This window comes from Pygocentrus nattereri, chromosome 3 (assembly GCF_015220715.1).
Source record: "Pygocentrus nattereri isolate fPygNat1 chromosome 3, fPygNat1.pri, whole genome shotgun sequence".
NCBI lineage: Eukaryota > Metazoa > Chordata > Actinopteri > Characiformes > Serrasalmidae > Pygocentrus > Pygocentrus nattereri.
This window is the reverse complement of record NC_051213.1, coordinates 39,205,926-39,231,503: the sequence shown is the minus strand read 5'-3', so window position 1 is coordinate 39,231,503 and position 25,578 is coordinate 39,205,926. Positions and strand designations below refer to the sequence as shown.

Sequence of the window (25,578 nt, the reverse complement as noted above, 5' to 3'; positions counted from 1 at the left end):
CATTGCTCTGCTCCAGGGAATGATCTGCATTCCTCTTCCTGGCAGCTCTATGCTCATTTCCAGCAAGCCAGGGGGAAAAACACAGCTGGATCCTTTTTTCTCTCCCCTCTCTCTTGTGCACTCTCTCTCTTTCTCTCGCTCTTTCTCTGTGAAGGAGCAGCAGATCACAATAGCTCTGACTGACGCCAGAGGAAGGAATTGAAAACACATGCAGCCCACTGTTATTGCCATATTGCTCTCAGTGTGCTTTGTGTGTATGTGTGTGTATGGACCAATTAGTTTTAGGTGTAACTGACCCTGGAAAGCCCATTTGGCTCGGCTGATCCTGGAAAGTCATGCATTTTATACATCCCAACACTTTTTGAAGATTATGTACCTGTGTTTACTACACCTAAAGTTAGTTCTTGTGAATCGATCTAAAGATTTTACTTTTCTTTTTTCCACTTTTATCATGTTTCATCATGATTCATTCATCATTCCTTCATTCATCTTCTTTAAACCACTTGATCCAGCTAGGGTCGTGGTAGCATTAGGGTAAGCAGATAATCCCAGACGACCCTTCCCCCCACAACTTACTCATTCTTACAGTTGACTTTTCCTGGTATCCTAGTAAAAAAAAAAAGGGTTCACCACCCTGGTCTGCCAGTCCAAGGGTACTGTTCTCGAGGTCCATGCGACATTGCAGAGGTGTGTCAACCCTGACAGCCACACAACATCCAGAGCCTTTAGCATTTCTGGGCGAATCCCATCCACTGCCAATTACCTCTGTGACCTGCCATGGAAAAGGAGTCTGACACCCCCAGAAAATACTCGCTTGCTGAGTAAAGCTTAAGCAAAATAACTCTGGCCACTCCCGAGTCACTGGACAGTTGTCCAGGACCTCCTTGAAGCCAACCTGAAAGTCTTTTTCCGCGGTCTCTCCAAACTGCTGGATTTTGCTTCTGCCACCGCTGCTCCTGTTGCCTTTTGTGCCGATCGGTACCTGTCCGCTGAGTTAGGAGTCCTCCAGGCAAACCAGTGTCTGAAGGCCTGTCTCTTTAACTTGATGGCCTCCCTCACCAGTGTCCACCAGGGGATTCTTGACGAGCACCAACAAACTTTTGGCCACAGTTACACCTGGTGGCTTCTACAATGAAGGTTTTGAACAGGGTCCATTATCCTACATCAGAAGTTCTCCTGGAGGTGGGATTTAAAATAATTCCAAGCAGAGGCCTCTGCCAGTCATTCCCAGCACACCCTCACTGTTCGCTTGGGCCTACCAGGTCTGACTGCCAGTCTTCCCTGTCATCTGATCCAACTCGCCACCAGATGGTGATCGGTTGACAGCCCAGCACCTCTCCTCACTCCCAGGCACTCGCTAAGGAACACTACCCTCAGGCCTATCTGCAGGGGTATGTCTCAGTAACCCCTTTCCAGGGAGGGTACACAATATATTGTGTCCTTTGATCAGAGGGGATTTTGGATCGTGTTAGTCTGGTTCTGCACTCCAGACCTGTTCAACACACAGCTTCATGGCAACTTGGGCCTGAAGATCCTTGGACCACACAAGCCCTTCCACCAAGCCAAGGCTGATTTATAATTAGCATATTTTTTACAATACTTTTAATATATGATTTAATTAGCTAACTTACATTAGTTAACTAATCAGTTTCATATTTATAGTGACTTATAGTGACTTATTTAGCTTAAACAGATCACCTTGCCCAGTGAAAGCACATTGTTCTAATCCAAATATTGTGGTGCTTTTTTTAAACATGCCTGGCACCCTACACTAGGTAAAAACTGAGAAAGTAGTTCTTATGCTTGTGTTGTCACAATTCCAGTTGCACCCAGAGTTTTTGATGGCTGTTTTTAAATATGGCACTACTAGTGCTTTATGTACAGTATCTCACAAAAGTGAGTATACCCCTCATGTTTCTGCAAAAATGTTATTATATTTTTTCATGGGACAACACTATAGAAATGCAACTTGGATATAACTTAAAGTAGTCAGTGTACAGTAGTGGCAGTATAGATTTACTGTGCTCTGAAAATAACACAGCCATTAATGTCTAAATAGCTGGGAACACAAGTGAGTACACCTCACAGTGAACATGTCCAAATTGTGCCCAGTTGTGTCATTTTGGTGTTATGTGACTCAGAATTACAAGATTCCAGGTATGACAGGGAAGCAGGGCTGTTAAATTTGGTGTTTTGGGTACAATTCTCTCATACTTGCCACTGAATATTCTGCATGGCACTTCATGGCAAAGAACTGTCTGAGGATGTGAGAAACAGAATAGTTGCTCTCCACAAAGAGGGCATAGGCTATAAAAAGATTGCTAACACCCTGAAACTGAGCTATAGTACAGTGGCCAAGGTCATACAGCGGTTTTCCAGGACAGTATCCACTCGGAACAGGCCTCGCCAGGGTCGACCATAGAAGATTTTACATGTTCAGCATCATATCCAGAGGTTGGCTTAAAAAATTAGACGCATGAGTGCTGCTAGCATTGCTGCAGAGGTTGAAGAAGAGGGAGATCAGCCTGTCAGTGCTCAGACCATACGCTGCACAATGCATCAACTCGGTCTGCAGAGCTGTCGTCCCATAAGGAAGTCTCTTCTGAAGCTGACACAAAAGAAATCCCGCAAACAGTTTGCTGAAGACAAGCAGTCCAAGAAAATGGAACCATGCCCTCTGGTCTGACGAGACCCAGATGAACTTGTTTGGCTCAGATGGTGTCCAGCATGTGTGGTTGCGCTCTGGTGAGGAGTACCAAGACAACTGTCTCTTGCCTAGCAGAGCATGATCTCCGTCCCTTCGGAAACTGTGCCGCATGGCAGTTTTCCAACACGATAACGACCCCAAACACCCCTTGAAGATGACCACTGCCTTGCTGAAGGTAAAGGTGATGGACTGGCCAAGTACGTCTCCAGAACTAAACCTAATTGAGCACCTGTGGGGCATCTTCAAGTGGAAAAAAGAGGAGCGCAATTTGTCTAACATCCGCCAGTTCTGTGATGTCATGATGGAGGAGTGGAAGAGGATTCCAGTTGCATCCTGTGCAGCTCTGGTGAATTCCATGCCTAAGAAGGTTAAAGCAGTGCTAGATAATAATGGTGGTCACACAAATTATTCACACTTTGAGCACAGTTTTGACATGTTTACTGAGAGGTGTGCTCACTTGTGTTGCCAGCTATTTAGACATTAATGGCTTTGTGTCGAGTTATTTTCAGTTAATCTAAACTGCTATAAGTACAACCCCAATTCCAATGAAGTTGGGACATTGTGTAAAACATAAATAAAAACAGAATACGATGATTTTGAAATCCTTTTCAACCTATATTCAGTTGAATACACAGACAAGATATTTGATGTTCGAATGGATAAACTATTGTTTTTTGCAAATATTCACTCATTTTGAATTTGATGCCTGCAACACGTTCCAAAGAAGTTGGGACAGGAGCATGTTTACCACTGTGTTACATCACCTTTCCTTTTAACAACACTCAATGAGCATTTGGGAACTGAGGACACTAATTGTTGAAGCTCTGTAGGTGGAATTCTCTCCCATTCTTGCTTGATGTACAACTTCAGTTGCTCAACAGTCTCCGTTGGTCTCCGGGGGTCTCCGTTGTTGTATTTTGCGCTTCATAATGCGCCACACATTTTCAATGGGAGACAGGTAGGCCAGTCTAGTACCCGCACTCTTTTACTACGAAGCCACGCTGTTGTAACACATGCAGAATGTGGCTTGGCATTGTCTTGCTGAAATAAGCAGGACGTCCCTGAAAAAGACGTTGCTTGGATGGCAGCATATGTTGCTCCAAACCCAGTTTGAAATGTGGACTCGTCAGACCACAGGACACTTTTCCACTTTGCGTCAGTCCATCTCAGATGAGCTTGGGCCCAGAGAAGCCGGCCGCGTTTCTGAGTGTTGTTAATACATGGCTTTCACTTTGTATGGCAGAGTTTTAACTTGTACTTGTAGATGGAGTGACGAACTGTGTTCACTGACAATGGTTTTCTGAAGTGTTCCTGAGCCCATGTGGTAATATCCGTTACAGAATGATGTCGGTTTTTAATGCAGTGCAGCCTGAGGGATTGAAGGTCATGGGCATTCAATGATGGTTTTCTGCCTTGCCGCTTACTTGCAGAGATTTCTCCAGATTCTCTGAATCTTTTGGTAATATTAAGGACTGTAGATGATGAAATCCCTAAATTCCTTGCAATTGCACATTTTTTCTTAAATTGTTGAACTATTTGCTTACGCAGTTGTTCACATCCTAGCTTGTGAATGACTGAGCCTTTCAGGGATGCTGCCTATATACCCAATCATGACACCTGTTTCCAATTGACCTGTTCACCTGTGGAATGTTTCAAACAGGTGTTTTTTGAGCATTCCTCAACTTTCCCAGTCTTTTGTTGCCCCTGTCCCAATATCTTTGGAACGTGTTGCAGGCATCATATTCAAAATGAGTGAATATTTGCAAAAAACAATAAAGTTTATCTGTTTGAACATTCCTGCCTTCTGCCCGATGACTGTTTTGATAGGCTCCAGCACCCCCCTGCGACCCTGACGCAGAAGCGGCTTAGAAAATGGATGGATGGCTGGATGGATGTTTGAACATTAAATATCTTGTCTTTAGTAGTGTATTCAATTGAATATAGGTTGAAAAGGATTTGCAAATCATTGTATTCTGTTTTTATCTATGTTGTACACAACGTCCCAAGTTCATTGGAATTGGGTTTGTAAATCTATACTGCTATACAAGCTGTACACTAAATACTTTGTGTTATATCCAAGTTTCATTTCTGTAGTGTTGTCCCATTGAAAAGATATAACAAAATATTTGCAGAAACATGAGGGGTGTACTCACGTTTGTGAGATACTACAAGTACGTTGAAGTATTGTGATGCATATAGTGTATTTTGAACATGTTTTTAAGTGTTGTGATATGATATTTTTGCCGAATCACCTACCCCTAGCTAGGGGTGTAGATCTCAGACCTCACAACTATTTGATTATATTCTGATTCTTTAGGGAACAAATCAGTGCTTCATGAAAGCTTGCCGTGCAGTATACATCAAATTTAAACACAAATTAATTTCATTGGTTTTTGGCGGGGTTTTTTGTACATTTTTTAAAAAAACATTTGTTAATTTCCAATGCATTTTTTTTTCAGAAACTGAGACAAATGGAACCGTTTAGACCAGGACTCCCCTGCTTTATGTGACTTGACCTAGGTTTTTTCCACCATTTTTCTGTTGCTAAATATTTACAGCTGATGAGTACATTTACTTTACCCACCAGACAGTGTGGCTGGTTGTGTAACATAAGCTGTATAAAGCTGGCTTGGGCTAATGCATACATTAAAAAAAAAGAATCCTGCATGCAAGACCGATAGATTTGCCAACATGGATTCATTCTTGATATGATAGTAGATACTGCATATTAAGTTAAAACATCAAATAAATCTCTGTAGTTTTAACCTATATTGGCACTAAAATAGCAATATATTTATTCAACCACTGCTACTCGTAATAGTATGGTATACAAATAGTAATGCTACAACATATATTAATATATACTACTATGCGTAGTAATAATAATATTATTTTTAACAATAATGAGCAACAGAGTTTGAGGCCTTTTGATTTGTAGTTTTTTTTGTTGTTATTATTTTTGCATTTAAAATAACCAAAAAAATCAACACTTACTCTGGAATATCAGTATAAGTGGTTGTAATAGAATAATTTCAAGTTTGATGATGTTGATTCTCGTGCATTGTTACATGCTTAGAAATAACTGCGTTGGGTAGAACTCCCTGTCCTAGACAAGGCGGAAATGCCATCTCCTCCATCTCTCTGCTGTTGACAGCACCTGGGACACACCCTCACCTGTGGAGTAAAGCTCTGCCGTCATCAGCTAAGCTGTATTTACTTTAGCCCTTCCTGTTTCAAGGCAAGATGTTCAAGTAGAGCAGAATAAGTACACTGTGTATCCAAAAGTATGGACATCAGCCATTGGTATTCCCCTCAGAGCATCTGCTTTCACATAAATGTTAGTTCAATGAAACTGAAATAATTTTTTCAAACTAAATTATTAATTCAAGAAAAACTTTTTTGAAATTATATAGATGTAATATAGATTTGATTGGATGTTTTTGATAATTTAAATGTGTCAACATGATTTAAGAACAAAAACTACAGCTTTTAGATTGAGGGAACAGTTAGTATTCATATTAAGTATTAGCTAATTTATTTACTTGTCTGTTCTGGCAAAAGGATAATGCTACTATCTAAAACCATTAATTATCTTTGTCACCTTAATGATTTGCATGTGCCCTTTTAATAAGGTTCAATTAATAAACTGAAGAAGTTGGCAAAAGAGCTTGTTTGGAGCTTGATACTGTGTGGTCGTCATATTTGCACTAAGCAGGCGAGGGGCTCCACCTCTCCAGTGTAAACTTGCCTCAGCTGGCTGCTTTCCAGCTTCCCCATTCAGTCAGTGGTTCATTCGGTTCAGAGAGAAAAGAAAACCTCTCCTCCTCTGGCCTCTGCTTAGCTCTGTTTCATGGCTTGTTTGAGTCATGACGTATCCATATCATTATCAGACCTAGTGCGTCACAAGGGGAGGGCTGAGCAGGCCTGATCTTGTAGTAGAGTGGGCAGGAAATTATTTGTTAAATTTTTTTTCTTTAAGGATGGGGGATAAATGCAAAACAGAATCCCCTTTGTGAGCGATTAGAACAAAATTAGTTTTTTTTTTTTTGAGCTACGTATAAAGGTTTTGTTGATCATCTGTCCTTTTTGGTTACATTTTTGAATGATTCAAAGGAAACCCCAACCAAGGTGTCAACAATCAAAAGTATTAGTGGAATTTATTTATTTTTTTTGCTTTGTGGACATGAACATCTGTAACCACCTGAACCCACAGTCTGCATGCTCATGTTATTGTGCTGGTTTGTATACCACATAGCTTTTGTTTCACTAGAATGGAAGAAGGCATCTTCTTGATCAGTTAGTCATTCTTTATCAGCATGCTGTCTGCTGTTTCCCACAGGGGCCTAGACCTACAGGCGGTACTTGAGGATATTTTAAGACTTTTTACCACGTGTTTGGGGTCAGCTGCACCTTGTGCTTTTTAGACAATGAAGATTAGAATTTCTAAGGGTTAGGTGGTTTGCTTGAAGTCATGACAAAAGTTCATACAGTGATGTAGGGTGGCAGATTGTATTCTGTGTTCTGCCATCTCATGATAATGTATTCTCTTTTTTATGTATTTCTCTTCATTGAGAATAGAATTTCATATTTAATCCACATAAGACTAAAATCAAGTGATCACTAACAAACTTGCTTACTCAATCACAAATCATTGTCATTACATGAAAGAAACTTTCTTATTCTGCAAAGTGCTTTTGTTTGAAAGAAACCTTTTTGTGGTTCTCTCACTGTATCTGTAATTTAGTTATTGCTTTTTTTGTCACCTCCCTCAGGCAGTAATAATTTGTCTAATTCTTTCATGCTGCAGGCAAAATTTGATTGTTGAGGGGGAGCAACATCCCGTAATCCTGAACACCCATTTCAGTCAGAAAGTTTTATCAGGGGTAAAGCAGGATAGCAGTGTTACCTGCCCAAGAGTTCCATCCTCAGAGAAGATTAGACCCTACCCTTTAATCAGGTGCTTATGGCAGAGCGAGAAATGTAGCCCAAGCAAACAGGTATGTGTTTTTAACTTTCTTCACCCTACATTGACTTGAAACTACAACCAAATGTGCAACAGATTGCCTGGTTCCCTAAATATTCATGCAAGAATCATTACTTAAAAATAATTTAGCTTTTTTGAATTACTTGAAAATTACTTTGCTTCTAGCTTCTAAGATACATCAGCTGTTATGTTAAGGACTTCTTTTGTACACATTGTACTGAATTATGGACTACAAAGGATTTTCAGTATAGAATCTCCATTAAGTGTAGTTTACATATGTCTAAAGGGAGTCTGGGTAAGAAAAAAAAAAGTATTTTCCTTTCATCCCAGATGTGTGCACAAGCTAAAAGCGATGCAGGAGAAGCATTCGAGTCTCTCCTGGACGCTGTGGAGACTTCCTGGCCATCAGGATCTCTTTGTGGCCCTTTGGAGGTTGTGGTTCAGAGGGTCTATTTCCTTCCTGTCAAACACTCCTCTACCAAAAACTTACTTGGACACAAAACTGTTCGCAAGCCTCTGCCTGGACCAACGCAAAAGCGGAACATTGGCAGGTACTCCGTATAATTGTGTATAATGAATGATATTGCAGGAGAATGAAGGTGACACTTTTTTGAGTGGCCCTTTTAGATGAAACGAACACTCAAAAACTCTCAATAACACGTCAAAAGCATAGGAAGGTTAGGATTAGGCTTTGGGTTAAGGCTATGGTTAGAGTTAGGAGTTGGGCAAGGGTTTGGGTTAGATTTGGGTAAGGTTGGATAAGGTTAGGTTTTGTGTAATGGAAGTAACATATTAACAATACATCTACTTAATGTAAGTAATTTATCGATAGTACATCTACAGGATATTTACATCAGTGTATTCAGATGTTTCACTACTGCTACTTTACTGATATGTTGTTGATGTGTTATTGATAATGTTTTAACAGTTTAATCATCTACAAAGGACCACTCTAAATAAAATGTTACAGAATGTCTCATTTTTGTATGACAAAATTATGTTAATGGAATCATATTAATACCCCATGAAGCACAAAGTTATTGCTGACTACTGAAGAGTTCCTAAAGGCTTAGATTAACTTTGTGTTATCATAAGTTATCATATTATAAATTTGTAGGGATGTCAGTAATGATACTTTTTTTTTCTTGGCAAAAATAAATCCATTCTAAAATGTCACTTATTAGTCACATCTTAGATAAAGCCAGTAAAGATTAATAGTTCATCTTTACCATAATATCAATCTTTGCATTGGTCTTGGAAGAGAAAGTCCGAATTCCCTTGTTTGGTACAGATTAGGAATCCGTACTTGGATGAAATTCTGCCCCACCCCATTTTGTCCCCATCCCTGTTTCCCATCACCACTCCTGCACACCCCAAGAGTGTCACCAATCTTTACTGTATGAGAGTGATCTCATTTAACATGAACAAAGATTTCACTCTTTCATACTTGTTACTCAGTCAAATTATGGCGAGTAAAGCATATGTTGATGTTATAAAAAAAAGGTTTCTATTTCTGGTTATTTCTGTAAATAGATGTTTCATTGCTAATGGACGCCCATTAACATCTGTGAAGAATGCTTTCAAAGAGGTGAAATGGGTTTTTACTAACAGATTTTAAGCAAAATATAATTTTGTTTAACCTTTTAGAACCTTTTAAAAGTGGAAGGCTGGGCATGTCTTTACATTTTTGACTGTGTTAAATCTGCAAGATGGTGTATTTCATCTTTTGATTGGTTACCAAGTGATGTTTGTTCCAATAGTCATAGCCTGACCAGTGTAGAGGCCATCTAGAGAGCTGTTAAATGGTTTTTACATATGTTTGTGAGTCTGTCTGTAAGAACACCGTGTGTTCAAGAGGTTGTGTACTCATACCGATCATGGTTATAAATCACGCTGTAGGAGTTCCAAATCTTTGCTGAGGACATTCACCTCTCCAGGCAGGAAAAACTTCTGCTCTAGATGCTATCAATGACTAACTATTGAGCCCCTCCCTGTACATAAGGTTCTCACTCACGCTATCCTCTCTCACTCTCTCTCTGGTCATATGGCATGACATGACAAACTGCTCAGCATAGTCAGTGATCCATGGTCGCGTTCTAGGAAGAGAGGCAGGTGTAAGACATATAAATAAAGCTGGCAATAATGCTTTTAACCTATTTTTTTATAGGCCCTTTGGCTTTTATGGTTTAAAGATCTAGAGATGTCTATGATCAAATATAAGTTAAAGAATCTTGATGCTTGGCTCTGTTAAGTGTCAGAGTTGAAAAGCATGAAGCTTTTTTAAAGGTCTAGCCCTTTCTCCTGTCCTCTCCTATCCTTAAAGGCATGTTGTTTTGTTGCCATACTGTGTAACAGCAGAGGGTCTAGACTGTTGTTGATGGAACCAGCTGAGATGCACATGCTCATGTGATGGAAAAAGAGACGTGGCTAGAAGGATGTAGACAGAGCGAAAGAGCACTAGAAAGAGAAGTGGTTGGAAAGAGAGTATGTGAAAGTCATTTGACAACTTTAGGTAACTTGATCTCTGTCAGATGATCTAATACCTTGTAAACATAGGAACACTGGAAGCTTGGGCATCACACCATGCTCTGTGCATGTGTGCGTATCTGAGAATAGAATTTTGTGTGGAACAAGAGTCTGGACTTAAATTCTTGTCAACGATGAAAGTGACTGTGTTGGCTAATGTGTGCCTGTGGTCTGATGTCTCTGGCCAGAACATTTAATATTTTAGCCACTAAAAATGTAGAGCCTGTGGCCTGAGTTGCCACCTGCCATGGAGACTTTGTTTTTCTTTTTTAACAATCCACCAGACACAATTTTCACACATTTACAAATATCCACTATTAATAACAAAACCACTGCTGGCTTTTACTATAAAAAAGTGTTTCCAGAGCAGACAGACACTATAAGTTCATTATTTGCGTGGACACATTACACAAATATTCAAAAGCACAGCCACAGTTTCTAACACAAAAGCTGTTATAACACAGGGCCAATTAATCAAAGCCTAACAAAAAAATAGGTGGGTCAGCAGGATCGAATGATAAAAATCTACTTACTGACTATATTGTGAAAAATGAGGCTCCCTTCAAGTCCTCTTTGTATTTACTGATATGATAAAAATTGAGTAGACATGGAGGAATGTTAAATGTGAATGCAAATGTGTCTGTATCTTTTTGGCCAAAAATTAATTTTGTCCACAACATTCATTGGCTTGGTGACCTGAGTGGACAGTGCACATTTTGATTCCCATCTACCCTCATGGTGATGATGATAATGATGATGTTTAAGCAAAGGCTAACACAATCACACATGTAGCAGCCTACAGTCAGGCAACCTGACATACAGCTGGACTCTGTGACACATGTCAAAACCATACTCTTCCTGTGTTGTTACTCCCTCTGTCTCTGTTTCATCTCTATTTTTCTCTGTTTGTCTTACACAAACCTGTTATTTCTAGGTAAATACAGGGCATTGTAAGGGCCTCATGGGTTTGGCCCACATAGGAAATAGAAACACAGAACACAAATCCAACACTTCAAACTCTACATACACATCAAACAAAACATCAAACATATCCAGCACAATCAAACAAAGACCAATGAAAACAAGGGGCAAACACAGGGCTTAAATACAAGAGGGCTAACTACGGATAACAGGACACAGGTTGAAATACAGGTGGCAACAATCAGGGGCGGAGTCAGAAAACAAGGGGGCTGGACTGGGAATCAAAACAAGGAAGGCACATGGACATGTAAACAAACGCACATGGACAGGACTGGGAGGGGCTAATCGTGACACACACAGACCTAAGATTACTATGCACATGGCCAAGCGCTGGCTGGAGTGATGCAAAGCACACTGGTCCTGGACTCTGAAGCCGCAGAAACGTTCTCTGGAGTCATATATCACACTCTGGCAGTCTGATGGTCAAAGCTGGGTTTGATCGGATGCCAGGAGGACACTTCCTACAGGAATGCAACAGTAAATTTGGGTGGAGGAGGATCTTGGGGTGTTTTTCAGGGTTTTCTAGGCCCCTTACTTCCACTAAAGGGTAATGTTAATACTATAGCATACAAAGATGTTTTCGACAATAACATGATTCCAACTTTGTGAGGCAATAGTTGGGGAAGGCCTGTTCCAGCCTGACTGTACCCCTGCGCTCAAAGTGAGGTCCATAAAGGCATCGATGAGCTTGGTGTAAGAGAACCCCAGTGGCCTGTACACACTATACTGTACACCCTATTGAACACTTATAAGATGAGTTGGAATGTCAATTGTGAGCTAAGACTTCTTGTCCAACATCAGTTCCTAACCTCACAAATGCCTTTTTGACCGAATGGGCACTAATAGCCAAGACTTCAAAGTCTTGCGGAAAGCCTTCCCAGAAGAGTGGAGGCTATTCTAGTCACAAAAGACAGCTCCATATTAATGCCCATGGTTTTTGGAACAGGCTCATATAGGTGTGATGGTCAGGTGTCTGCATAATTTCAGCCATATTGTGTTTATTCAAAACTCAAGGAGTCTCTATAGGAAGATCTGTTCACTCAGCAATGCTGCCAGGCACTTATTTTCAGCCCCACAAGACCAGACTCCTCTGTCTTTGAATGGAGAAATACTCTAAACTAGGCCAAATTACCATTTCAGAAATATAAACATCTTATAAGTAGTGTTTAGCATTTGGCTCAATAATGCACAAAACAAAAGATTTTTTGGGTTGTTCTGGCTGCTGCACTTGTGCAGGTCTCAACACTGCGAGGGGGCTTTCGCTGCAAACGCCACAGTATCTTCAACTTTCTCTGTTCGTGGCATAACCAGCAAGCTAATAATATAATAATATTTTTAACCAGTGATTGGTCTCTCCATTTATAATGCGATGAAAATAAAATCTCAAAATTTAAATATCATATTATACCTTGAAATATGTGTATTGTTACACCCCTGATGTGTTTGTACTTGAAATTTATGGGTAATGGACAGCAGTGCTTTGAAATGGAAATATTAGCTTTAATGTTCATAGCTTTGTAAATGTTATATCTTAAATTTATAATTAAATGATCAAATTAATAGGCAAAAGTACTAAATTTATTTTAAATAAACTTTAACTATTCCTATTTCTAATCTGCCTGTGAAACTGTAGCAGAGATATTGTGTGTCTTGGTGAATGTAGTATGAACGATATGGGTTTGCATGTATATATTACATTGTTTGAATCTAACTGAAGTCTCTGATAGTGTCTTACAGCAGATTCCGATGCCTTTTTTGTAGCTAGATGTAGACTTATTTGTAGTATATTGCCTGGATAATGTAACTATAATGTTTCTTAGAAAGTGTGAAATGCATGCATTGTGCATGAGTTGTGTATTGTTTGTCTACAGAGTCAACTTTTAACATCCTTATTTAGGTATGTATGTATGTATGTATGTATTTAAAAGTAGGCTTATGCCGTGCACTGTGACTGTCATATGTATTTGTGTCATATGTACACCCACATCCTATATAAATTCTTCTTGAAGATCACTTGCAATCTTCAGATAATACATCCCTAGTTTGCAATCAGTAGCTTTTACTTTTAAACTTCACTGGACTTTTTTGGGGGGCATGGGTTAGCGTCCAGAAAATAATCAGAATTTGCTTTTTGCTCCAAGACAATATTTAGTTCCAGTAAAAAGCTGCAGAGTATAAACAAGCTAAAGAACTGCTTAGTCCTCTTTAGAGATGAGGAGAGGAGGGGATGTTTTCAAGAAGATGTTAGAACACAATGTGCTTGAGGTGTCTGATTTCAAGCCTGTTTATCACAAACCGCTTCCTCATTGGTCAAGTCAGTGGCGGAAATAATCCCGCCCACTTTACCCCTACCAATCCTGTTTCATGGTAACATTCTGTTGGGGAGAGCTACTCTCGGTGTGCATGTGTGTGTGTACACGCATTCATGTGTGTGTGGGTTTAAACAAGCTCAGTGGTGTGCAGTTCCAGGAAGCGCCCCCAAGTTGCTGTGAATTCCTGCGATTACTCACAATAACAAATTCCTGAAGGTGGCCAGCCACTGCAGCTGGCCAATGGCAGCAGCCCAGTGGAGTCACTGACAGCTTCTTCCCCTGGAGAGTGCTATGGGGGGAGACGGGAACAGAGCAGGGGAAATGGAGGTAGTTGTTTGTCAACCTGTTCTAAGCATGCGGTGCCTCAGTCTCATTCCTGCTCCGTCACCCCCCCACCCCCCATGTTCTCCAGTTTCATTTAGACACATACAGGCCGAAACAAGCCTCACTGTTCATGACACTGAAATCATTTGACCCTGTCTGCCTCTTAAACTGGAACCTGTCATCAAGGATATTCTCTGTCCAGCATACATCTCTGCATACAACATTTAAACTTTGTTTCTAGCTGGTTTCCCTGTCACAGGTTGTTTCATATTTACTTTTTCTGTATTCACATATCACAGGAGTCTTTTATGGAAGAATAAATCTGTCTTTGGTCTGTTATTATTATAGAGGGGGTTGTTGGAGAATGGGTACATTGAGGTCAGTGCCATTTGATGATGTGTATACTAAGAGAAAAGTCATGTCACTACATGTCATGATTTTGTTTATGTGCTGCTATATTTGTATTAAGTTAAATTACTTGTTAACTCCTCTGAATTTAGGACAGTGCTAAACATTGAAGTATTAACCATGAATAAAAAAAATTGTTTCTGGACTGACATACGTCCTGACCGTTGATGAACAGGATTAAGGAGGGCTAATTATAAATAAATAAGTTATGCAGAGAAAAAGATGAACTGTAATTGGTGATTGCAGGATTACAAAATGCACCTGTTTGGAAAATGGACCTGATAAATTGGGCATTAAGTGTAAATACACAGTAGATGTACCTACTAAAGTTGTGAGGTAAATGTATAGTCCTAAATTTCTACATTTTAGAATCCAAAGGTTTCTATGTGATGGACCAATAATGTAGACAAACAGTTGAAGTGGTTGTGGTTGGTATAGTGTAGTGGTTAACACCTCTGCCTTCTATGCTGTAGACTGGGGTTTAAGCCCCCTGCACTATACTGAGAAGGGTCCTTGGGCAAGAATCCTAACACTGCCTTCACCGACCTATGTAAAAATGATCAAATTGTAAGTCGCTCTGGGTAGGGGGCCTGCCAAATGTCATAAATGTAAATGGTCTTTCCTTTAAATACACCCTGCATCAAAAACACAGATTTTAAATGTTTCATCCAAAGTAGAAATTGATTTGAGAATATACAAATACAGTATATCTACAGTATGCCAAATAGAGGTTTCAATCTGACACTTCCAGACACCACAGCACAGGTGAGGTTCTGGCTTAATAATGTTCCTCTGACACAAAGTTAAAGGATAAACTCTTAAATCTAAAGAAACAAAATTGAGTGTCTGGTGTTGGAGTGAAGGACAGAATCTTACCTGTTCTGAGGAGTTTTGAAATGTTTGCCTGTTAGCTAAACTAGTGGTAGCAACATAACCAGCTCCATTGTATTGTCCTTTTTTTATTTTCCTATTAATGTGTTAAAGCAGGAGTGAATGTTGTATTTTTTTGTTCTGCTCTATCTAATCTAATTTGTTTGGTCTGTTCCATTATTTAAAGTTGTATTCATATTCAAAGTTGCCTCTTGCAATTTTGTTATAATGTAATTCACTGTAACTACCCTAGCCACGGTTGTGAGGAGAAGGGTTTGGAAAGCGTTATGCCTTGGGGTTTTCATACAAATTCTTAAATCTTCACATTAACTCTGTAGAGAAGTTTCTATTCCATTTTAGTACTTTCTTGTGTGTAAAAGTAATACATGAAATTATTGTTGAACAAAGGTTTTTTTATGGTTTCCATTGCAACTTTTGAGGTATTGTAAAAAAATGTTGTTTTGAGAAAATTGTTTAATTGGTTTTATTACAAATGCAGTGATGCATCTCTGTATTTTCTGTATTTTCTTATGAGGAGCATGCTATGCCCTTAGAAAGCTAGTCTTTACTGCTGCAGACAATGATTATCTTAATATTTGCAACATTCTTAAAGATTAATGTTTCACATTCACTGTGTACCAGATTCAGTCCTTTTGTCAAATACAATTTGGCCTTCCTTTCAGAGTCAACTGAAAGTATAATGAGTTCCTACTTGATAGCAGATTCAGCAGTAGTGCAGTGTTGTTCACTTGCACGAATAAATCATTTACATGTTTGATGTTTACTGTAACTTTTGGAGCACACTTTTTTTAGGGTTAATGTAACATTCTTTTATGTTTTACAGTGAAACTCTCTTTCTGTGCAGGTTTTGTATGCTTGTGCAAGATGTTTATGGCGTGTTCAGTGAGGTGGAGTTGCAGTATGTATCTTCAGAAGTGGAGCTAAAACACCGTATGGAGCAGCTGGAGGGTAAAGTGTGTGTGCTGCAGGGCCTGAAAGTGATCCAGCGCCTCACTCGTGAGAGGTAATCACCAATTTATCCATGCAATCTGGATTCAGATTTTTAACGTATGTACTTTTATGCTAAGAAAATCTCTGTCATACCCTGCAACGATCCTTTAATTAAGCCATGCTGATGGGCCAGCAACTGGCCAATCAACTTGTCTGACATACTTTTTTACTGACCACATGCATTGGGCTTTGATTACAATGAACGCTGATCACACCTCCAGGCAAATAATGGCAGTTAGTTATTAGTGTTGATCAGATCATAAACCCTTACAGAGACATGGATGCCCAGTCAAGTCATGTGGTCTTTGTCATTCCTCAATATAACTTGTATACATTGTAAAGAAAGGTTGTGCTTCAGGCCAACGGTGCAACAAATGCAAATATACAGCAACAATTTACAAAAAGTGCACAAGACAATATCACACAGGCTATGAAGATAGCATAACCACGACGTTTTTACCACAAGATGCAGACCTGATCAGCCTCAGCAGCAGAAATGCTAGGGTTTTTTTTTTTAAGTATATAAAAAACATTTTGGGAGAAATGAGATGAAGATTTACCAGTACTGCAATCTTAGAATGAGGAACATGTGGAGGAAGAAAATAAATTCCCTTATTCCTGCATTCAACCTCATCTAGGGCTGTCATGATCATGAAATATTAGGTGACAATCAGTTATCAAATAAATAATTGAGATTGACGACTTGTTTGTTGTTCTTGTTTGTTGCTTGCAGTTGTTAAAGTACAAGCCTAAAGTAGTTCTTCCAACCTGGGCACGCTTTGCATGGCAGGTACACATTTTGACATCAGTGTATGCAGGTGTGATTTGTCACGCTAAACTAGGCAAAAGGTGGGGGGGCCTGTGAGTTCAGTTCTGCACATGTGGTGCTCAAGCCTATTAGTAAGAGGCAGCTGCAGATCTGCCAACCTTGGAAAAATGTTTAATGTTAATAACATTAGCTTGACGTAATTTGCAAGCTAGCTAACAAGAGGCAGTAGTACTCCTAAAATTTACATTTAAACCATAGATGGGTAAATCCAAGATGAAAAATAAATAGTTAAATATGTATTAATTATTAATGTATTATTATTTTAGGGTAATAAGGTATTTAGAGCAATAGAACAATAGCTGCGATGGACTGGCGACCTGTCCAGGGTGTATCCTGCCTTCCGCCCGAAGACTGCTGGGATAGGCTTAGAAAATGGATGGATAGTTGACAATAGTTGGCTAATCATGTTATTGACCTTTAATACATGAATGGTAACAGCAACAAATACCTCCATAGCCATTATGGCCAAATCATTTCATGCCTTTCACATTTCACATAAATTCAACCTCCACACTAAAATACAAAAAAAAAACAGTTAGCTTTTAACCTTTTAATGGCAATGTGCCTGATGTGCTCAGGTATGCTTCTAGATTTCTATTTGACACTGACACGTCCATGCCAGCTTTGCAGGTCATGCATTCTGCTTCCAATGGATCCCAACTGAGATGAGAACGCAGGAATTTTTCTGTAATTCGTCTATAAATTTACATTTTCATTTGGACATTTGAAGATGTTCAGCACAATGTGCTTCTATTGACAAGCAGCTCTGACTCTCGGCTGTTCCTAAGGGGCTGAGGGTAATGATTGAGATGCAGTTTGACCATTGTGTACGTGAAGGGCATGTACATGACTGACCTGTGTGTGTGTGTGTGTGTGTGTGTGTGTGTGTGTGTGTGTGTAAAGGTGTCTGTCTGAAGGGCTCTCCTCCGTTCTGTGGATATTTACAGTTAAGTTGTTAGTTCCTGAATTGTTTTCAGGCATGCAATTGTCTTAATGCTGGCCATAGCAAGACTAATTAAATAATAACAACAATAACGTAATAATAGACCTGTTATTACTAAAACACAATATATAACGTATACTTATACAAGTGATACTTGAGTAACATCCTGTTGCAGTGTATTCCTGTCCATGAGACTTGGCACCCTTCCATGGGCTTCTTACATACTAAAACGCAGCATATGTTTGTAACAAATAAACAAATGTACGTGTTATTTCCATTTACTTCTGTTCAGAGGTGAGGACTGCCAGAAGTATAACTTCGAAAACTCTCTGCATTTCTCAGGCACCCTCACTTGTCCCCTGTGCCTCTATGTAACAGTTAAGCACGGTCCTTTGAAAGCCACGTCTGGCTGGACTGGAAGAAGCAGTTGAGTGGGTCAAGTGTGAGCTGGCCTTGGATTAAGATGCTGTAGAACTGGTTCTGAACAATGACTCCCTGCTTTTCTGGAAAAGACACACAGACACTTTAGCACCAGCTTACACCGATCCCTGCAGTCTCAAGGGGTTTCAGGACCCCCAGCTGTAGGATGTATACAGCCATTAAAGTGTCTAACTCAGCTTTCTCTCTGTTTCTTGGTGAAATTCCTGATATATTTGAGCTGTAGTTTGGTCCGCTACTCATTGTCCTAAATGGCATCTAAGATCGCTGTCTGCTATGTGTGTCAGCTTGGTATCTTTTTTTTTTTCTCTCCTGTCTAGACAGGTTCCTGCCTGACCACTGTATGATTGGATACATTTTTAGGATAACTAATCTCAAAATATAAGAAAATATGCTATTTATTTGTCAGTTAGGAAATTTCTGTTTATAAAATTGTATTACTTAACAAAAGATATATCTATATCTAAGTAATTGGTTTAAATTTCTAAAAATTAGTAGAGAAAGTAGAGAATAATAGAGAAAATTTGAGTATGTCTGTGTATATGTGCAGGTGTTTTACAACTGTGCATCTGTGTGTATGAAAATATGAGGGAAAACAAGCCTCAGCTTGCAGGTGCACCAGATCAGATTGTGACTTGGTTTGTTAGTTCTTTTTTGTCATGTGTCAAACTAAATTAAGCTAATGAATATGCCACCATAAACACAGACACAGGCTTAGTCTCGTCCTTTTCATTAACTGAACTTCTTGTTGCTTTAGCAGAGTTTGTGATCACATCCATTTTTGTAGTATATACATGCCAAAGGCCTCCCATGTATTTCTGTTCATGAGACTTGGGTCACTTCTAGTTTTATGTGAATATGTAATACCAGATTAGTATTAGTTTAAAAATAATAGAGTAACTGCAGAAAAATATTCAGATCAGTCAGGTTCAGGAGAGTTTAAAACTCATCCCAGCATTTGAAATTCATCTCCGTATATTTTATACAAATTTTCTGCTCAGTGTAATTATACAACTGTGTCAGCTTATCACTGATCAAATGACTGAAAAGTGACTATTGTCTCTTTTTCTCTGCAGATGTACTAAGCTTTTCAGTTTGATTGACAGTTTGTGGCCTCCTTTGATTCCTTTGAGGGTTCATGGAGAGCAGTCATGCCATCAGACAGTAGGTACCCTTAGCGAATGCCATTCCGCTGCCCAATAAAACTAAGCAATATACTTTTATATATTACAGCGTGAAGGTTTTTCTCCATTAGTATTCATCTTCTCTCTCTCTCTCTTGCCTGGCTGTTAAACATTTCTTCAGTCAAACTTCAATGATTTTTTTTTTTTTGGGGGGTGGGGCGGTGGGGGTGGGGGGGGTGGGGTCCTATAACCTTACACTATAAATGAGCACAATATCCTTCCACCTTGTTCTTAATATCTTCTATAGTAATATCTAATAGTGTAGATGGCAAGCTATTTTTGGAACCATTGCTATTTCTGGTGCACCTTTTCATACCCTTTGCCACAGTAGATGATTTTTTGATCCATGAGGGCCAACAACCTTTTGCCTTATTTCATTTGTCTGTCCTCTGGTCCTCCGCATGGTAGATGAGTAAGGGAGTTGTAATTGGTAGACACTGACATCATTGGACCAGTATTATAGCATTCTTAGATAGCAGATAATAACCTAAAGCAACTTTTTGTCATGAACTTTGCTAATAGCCATCTTTTGAACAATTAGTGTGATTACTTTTGCTGATGCTGAATGCTTCTTTTCTTCTAGGACAGAGTCCCATCACCTAGCTTCTGTTATAGGCTGGCTGGACAACAAGGCGCTGTGTTACCTCAACATGTGTCCCCACTATACCGCCCACCTGTAGTTCTCACCCTCCAAGAGGTCTTACAGGTGACATACACACACACACTCCCTTTGTTATTTATTTGTTATCTCAAACTCAAGTTGTCATTACTAGCCTGACTAAAATTTTGTTAATTAAGAATTGAATACCTAGACAAATGTATAGTTCATATGCAAATAGTATGAATAGAGGCTGTAAGTTTATATATATATATATATATATATATATATATATATATATATATATACATATATATATATTTCTTTTCCTTTTTAGAATGAGCCTACTAGTGGCTGGTGCAGCTTCAAAGCAGTTGTGGTGTATAAGAGAGAACAGGTAAAATCATACTGATTCAAACTTCCTCAAAACTGGTGTGTGTATTAATTATTAAAACAAGCACAAAACAGCTTTTAATATGTTTACATGTCTGTTTAAAATATGTTTGACTGTATAAAAATTAATACTCTTGTCCATCTGTAATTTATAATTTACTTTCTGCATGTTACTGGTTAATGTGCTTTATTATTACTGACAAAAATACTGATTAAAACACTGTCCCATTTCTTCAAGCTTAGCTTCCTTTTTTTTTCTTTTTTTATAGAAAAGTAACAAATCCCTTAACCAGGTTTGTCTTTCTGAAGAATATCTTCATGATCTGGTGTCAACATGATTTTGATGTGCACTTAACTGCAGGCTTGATGTTCAATTAACTGCAGTCTATGGTTTCATTGTTCACTAGCAATGTGTGAAGTCTTGAGAATTTATAAATGTCTTAGAAACTCTTTGTCTTTCAAGAAAATGATCTCTGTGAATCTCATAGTGAGTGTATGCATGTGTATGTACGTACAGGGTTTTGCTGTGTGCATATAAGAATTACACATCTAATGGTTTATTTTCCTCTGGGCTGCTTCTAATATTTTGTTTGCTGCATGCTGGTTGCTTACAGAGTGTAGGAGAGGACCTCTTGCTGTTTGTCACTGACTCCAGCCTGCAGAGCACAGGGAGCACTAGCAGAACACTGCCTGTGTATGTGAGCACCTCTTGCCTGCTCCAGACCTGCATCAGGGAGGCCATTACATCCCCCCATCTCAGACCAACACTAGTTTTTAGAGATGCAGTGATGGAGAATGGTAAGCAGCCTTTTAAGTGTATATGTCACCTTATATGAGGTTTTTTACAAATATTTTGTCATAAATAACACTAACAAATTTTGGTATAAAATGATATTGTTTGTTGAATAAAACATGTTTTATCTGTTGCACACATTTTATCTCATGCTCTTAATACATGCTTATCACTGCTGTTGGGACAAAAACGCTCCAGTTTTGGCATTTTTCAGTTTTTGGCATAATTTGAAGATCTCTGTTGTCTTTTATATTATGTGTAATTTCATGATGAATGAACCAAAAGAAACAGCCAAAAATTATTTGGAAAAATGTCTGGTTCCATTGATTACATTAAAAGTAAAGTATGTTTTTTCCTTCTTCTGTAAAGTTACCATTTTGGAGATACAAGGTTTTGTTCCGACAACATTTTATATTTTTGCTTTATATTGGTAGATGCATTTGGCAGAGTGACATAAACCAGCCGTTAGGGGTGTACTTTGTGTACTTCTGGTGCCAGTCCCAAGCCCGGATAAATGGTGAGGGTTGCGTCAGGAAGGGTATCCGGCATAAAACTTGTGCCAAAACTATCATGTGGATCACAAATATGATTGCCATACCGGATCGGTCGAGGCCCGGGTTAACAACGACCGCCTCTGGTGCTGTTGACCAGCAGGGTGCCGGTGGAAATTGGACTACTGTAGGTCGAAGACCATCAAAGAGGAGAGGAGGAAGGCGGGTTAGAAGGCAGCGAGAGAGAAGGAAAGGCAGGAGTGTGGAGGTTAGAGTAGGGACTCTGAATATAGGGACAATGACTGGTAAAGGCAGAGAGCTTGCAGACATGATGGAGAGAAGGAAGGTAGATATTCTGTGTGTCCAGGAGACCAGATGGAAAGGAAGCAAGGCCAGGAACATTGGAGGTGGATTCAAACTATTCTATCATGGTGTAGAGAGGAAGAGAAATGGAGTAGGGATAATCCTAAAGGAACACCTTGTGAAAAGTGTTCTGGATGTAAAGAGAGTGATGACCATGAGCCTGAAGTTGGAGGTTGATGGTGTAATTTTGAATGCAGTTCATATGCACCACAGGTTGGTTGTCAGTTAGAGGAGAAAGAGGAATTTTGGAGTAAGATGGATGAAGTGGTAGATGGTGTCCCTAGAGGAGAGATTAGTGATTGGTGCAGACTTCAATGGACATGTTGGTGAAGGGAACAGAGGGGATGACGAGGTGCTGGGTACGTATGGTGTGAAAGACAGAAATGCGGAAAGTCAGATGGTTGTAGATTTTGCAAAGAGAATGGAAATGGCTGTGGTGAACACGTATTTTCAGAAGAGGGAAGAACACAGGGTGACATACAAGAGTGGAGGGAGGTGCACACAGGTGGATTATATCGTTAGCAGGAGATGCCACCTAAAGGAGATTGGAGATTGTAAAGTGGTACCAGGGGAAAGTGTAGCAAGGCAGCATAGGGTGGTTGTCTGTAGAATGAGATTAGAAACAAAGAAGAGGAAGAGAGTGAAGACAGAACCAAAGATTATATGGTGGAAGCTTAAGGAGGGGGATGGTTGCAGGCAGTTCAGGGAAAAATTGCAACAGGCCCTTGGGGGCAGTGCGGAGCTACCTGAGGACTGGGAAACAGCTAAGGTGGTGAGAGAAACTGGCAAAAATGTGTTGGGCGTTTCGTCTGGTCAGAGGAAAGAAGACAAGGAAAGTTGGTGGTGGAATGAGGAAGTCCAGGAGCGTATTCAGAAGAAGAAGGCAGCTAAGAAAAAGTGGGATAACCAGAGAGATGAAGGAAGTAGGCAGGAGTACTGTGAGGCTAGTCGCATAGCGAAAAGAATGGTGGCAAAGGCAAAGGCTCAGGCCTATAATGAGCTGTATGAGAGGCTGGACAGTAAAGAAGGAGTAAAGGACTTGTATCGTTTGGCTAAACAGAGAGATAAAGCTGGAAAGGATGTACCACAGGTTAGGCTGATAAAGGATAGAGAGGGAAATGTACTAGTGAGTGAACAGAGAGTGTTGAGTAGATGGAAGGAGTACTTTGAAGAACTAATGAATGAGGAAAATGAGAGAGAGAGGAGGACAACGGGGGGAGAGATAGTGGATCAGGAAGTGCAGACAATTAGTAATTAGGCAGCTATAAAAAGGATGAAGAATGGAAAGGCAGTTGGTCCAGATGACATACCTGTGGAGGTATGGAGATGTTTAGGAGAGAAGGCAGTGGACTTTTTAACCAGGTTGTTTAACAAAATCCTGGAGAGTGAGAGTATGCCTGATGAGTGGAGAAGCAGTGTACTGGTCCCCATTTTTAAGAACAAGGGTGATGTGCAGAGCTGCAGTAACTACAGAGGTATAAAGTTGATGAGCCACACCATGAAGGTATGGGAAAGAGTTGTTGAAGCAAGGCTAAGGTGAGAGGTTCAGATCAGTGAGCAGCAGTTTGGTTTCATGCCCAGAAAGAGTACCACAGATGCAATTTTTGTGTTGAGAGTGTTGGTGGAGAAGTACAGAGAAGGTCAGAAGGAGCTACATTGTGTCTTTGTGGATCTAGAGAAGGCATATGATAGGGTGCCAAGAGAGGAACTGTGGTACTGTATGAGGAAGTCAGGTGTAGCTGAAAAGTATGTTAGGGTGGTGCAGGACATGTATGAGGATAGTGAGACAGTGGTGAGGTGTGCAGTTGGAGTGACAAATGGTTTCAAGGTGAAGGTAGGGTTACATCAGGGATCAGCTTTGAGCCCCTTCTTGTTTGCAATGGTGATGGAAAGGTTGACAGATGAGGTCAGGCAGGAGGCTCCATGGACCATGATGTTTGCAGATGACATTGTAATTTGTGGTGAGAGTAGAGAGCAGGTGGAAGAGAATCTGGAGAGGTGGAGGTTTACACTGGAGAGGATAGGAATGAAGGTCACTAGAGACAAGACGGAATACATGTGTGTGAATGAGAGGGAGGCAGGTGGAAAGGTGAAGATGCAAGGAGAAGAGGTCGTAAAGGTGGATGACTTCAAATATCTTGGGTCAACCATCCAGAGCAATGGACAGTGTAGAAAAGAGGTGAAGAAGAGGGTGCAGGCAGGATGGAGTGGGTGGAGACGGGTGTCAGGGCTGATGTGTGACAGAAGGATAGCAGCAAGAGTGAAAGGGAATGTTTACAAGACAGTAGTGCGTCCTGCTATGATGTATGGTTTGGAGACTGTGGCTCTGTCTAAAAGACAGGAGGCTGAGCTGGAGGTGGCGGGGATGAAGATGCTGAGATTTTCGTTGGGAGTGACAAGGATGGACAAGATTAGAAATGGGCAGATCAGAGGGACAGTGAAGGTAGAGCAGTTTGGAGATAAAGCCAGAGAGGCCAGGTTGAGATGGTTTGGACATGTGTTGAGGAGGAATAGTGGATATATTGGTCAAGGAATGTTGGAGATGGAGCTGCCGGGTAGAAGGAGAAGAGGTAGACCTCAGAGAAGGTTTATGGATGTAGTGAAGGTGGACATGTAGATGGTTGGTGTAAAAGTAGAGGAGGCAGTAGATAGGGCAAGATGGAGGCAGATGATCCGCTGTGGCGACCCCTAAAGGGAGCAGCCGAAAGAAGAAGAAGATTTGGCGCAGTGACATAATCATGCACTGCAATTGTTGGCATCAAATGCTTTGCAAACACCCAAGTATCTTTAAGCAATGAAGTTTTCCACATAAGGGTAAGGGTGTCCTCAGGTCAATATGATACTAAACCAAAACAAAGCAAACCAAACCTTTATTTATATAGCTGTTTTTGTGCAAGCATCGCAGTGCAAATGAAATTAATATTAAGAAGAAAACAGAGTTGAATTGAAGCAAGAACCAACGCAAAAAAACAAAAATAGGGTGGAAAAAAATATATATATTCACTATAGGATTGTTCAGCCCTCCAGTAATTGTAATATCAAGACGCAGGGCCCATAGACACTTAAATAGGGTTTCAATGAGAAGCAAATGTGAACAATTTTGCATTAGTGTTCAATTTATTTCTTGTTTCAAATTGTTGCTGAATCAAAAATATGATTTCATACAATAAATTATTGAAATTAAAACAAACAACATTAAAAACATTAAAACGAAAACGTAATAACACTCATAACTTCATCGTCCCGAAAGCATTCTAAAACAGATGGCTGGGATGACAGGGCAATTTTACTCTTTCATAGGACCTTTTTTCCATTAAGCCACTTTTAATGAAAAGCCCTAGCTGTTAACAGGGGTGTAAAGAGTACTGAAAATTCCTATTTAAGTACAAGTACTGTTACTGTCGTGATAATTTACTCAAGTAC

The 25,578-nt window shown here is 39.8% G+C and overlaps 1 protein-coding gene across 1 annotated transcript in view; it reads left to right on the top strand.

The window, feature by feature from the left end:
- spidr (scaffold protein involved in DNA repair) overlaps positions 1–25,578 on the top strand; it is a 54,090-nt gene that overhangs the window by 20,553 nt on the left and 7,959 nt on the right. Inside the window, 8 exon segments of the mRNA XM_037537179.1 lie at positions 7,452–7,704; positions 8,022–8,242; positions 15,978–16,136; positions 19,410–19,497; positions 20,101–20,223; positions 20,453–20,512; positions 20,778–20,801; positions 21,123–21,306. Of these exon segments, the coding sequence (XP_037393076.1) occupies positions 7,452–7,704; positions 8,022–8,242; positions 15,978–16,136; positions 19,410–19,497; positions 20,101–20,223; positions 20,453–20,512; positions 20,778–20,801; positions 21,123–21,306 (1,112 nt within the window).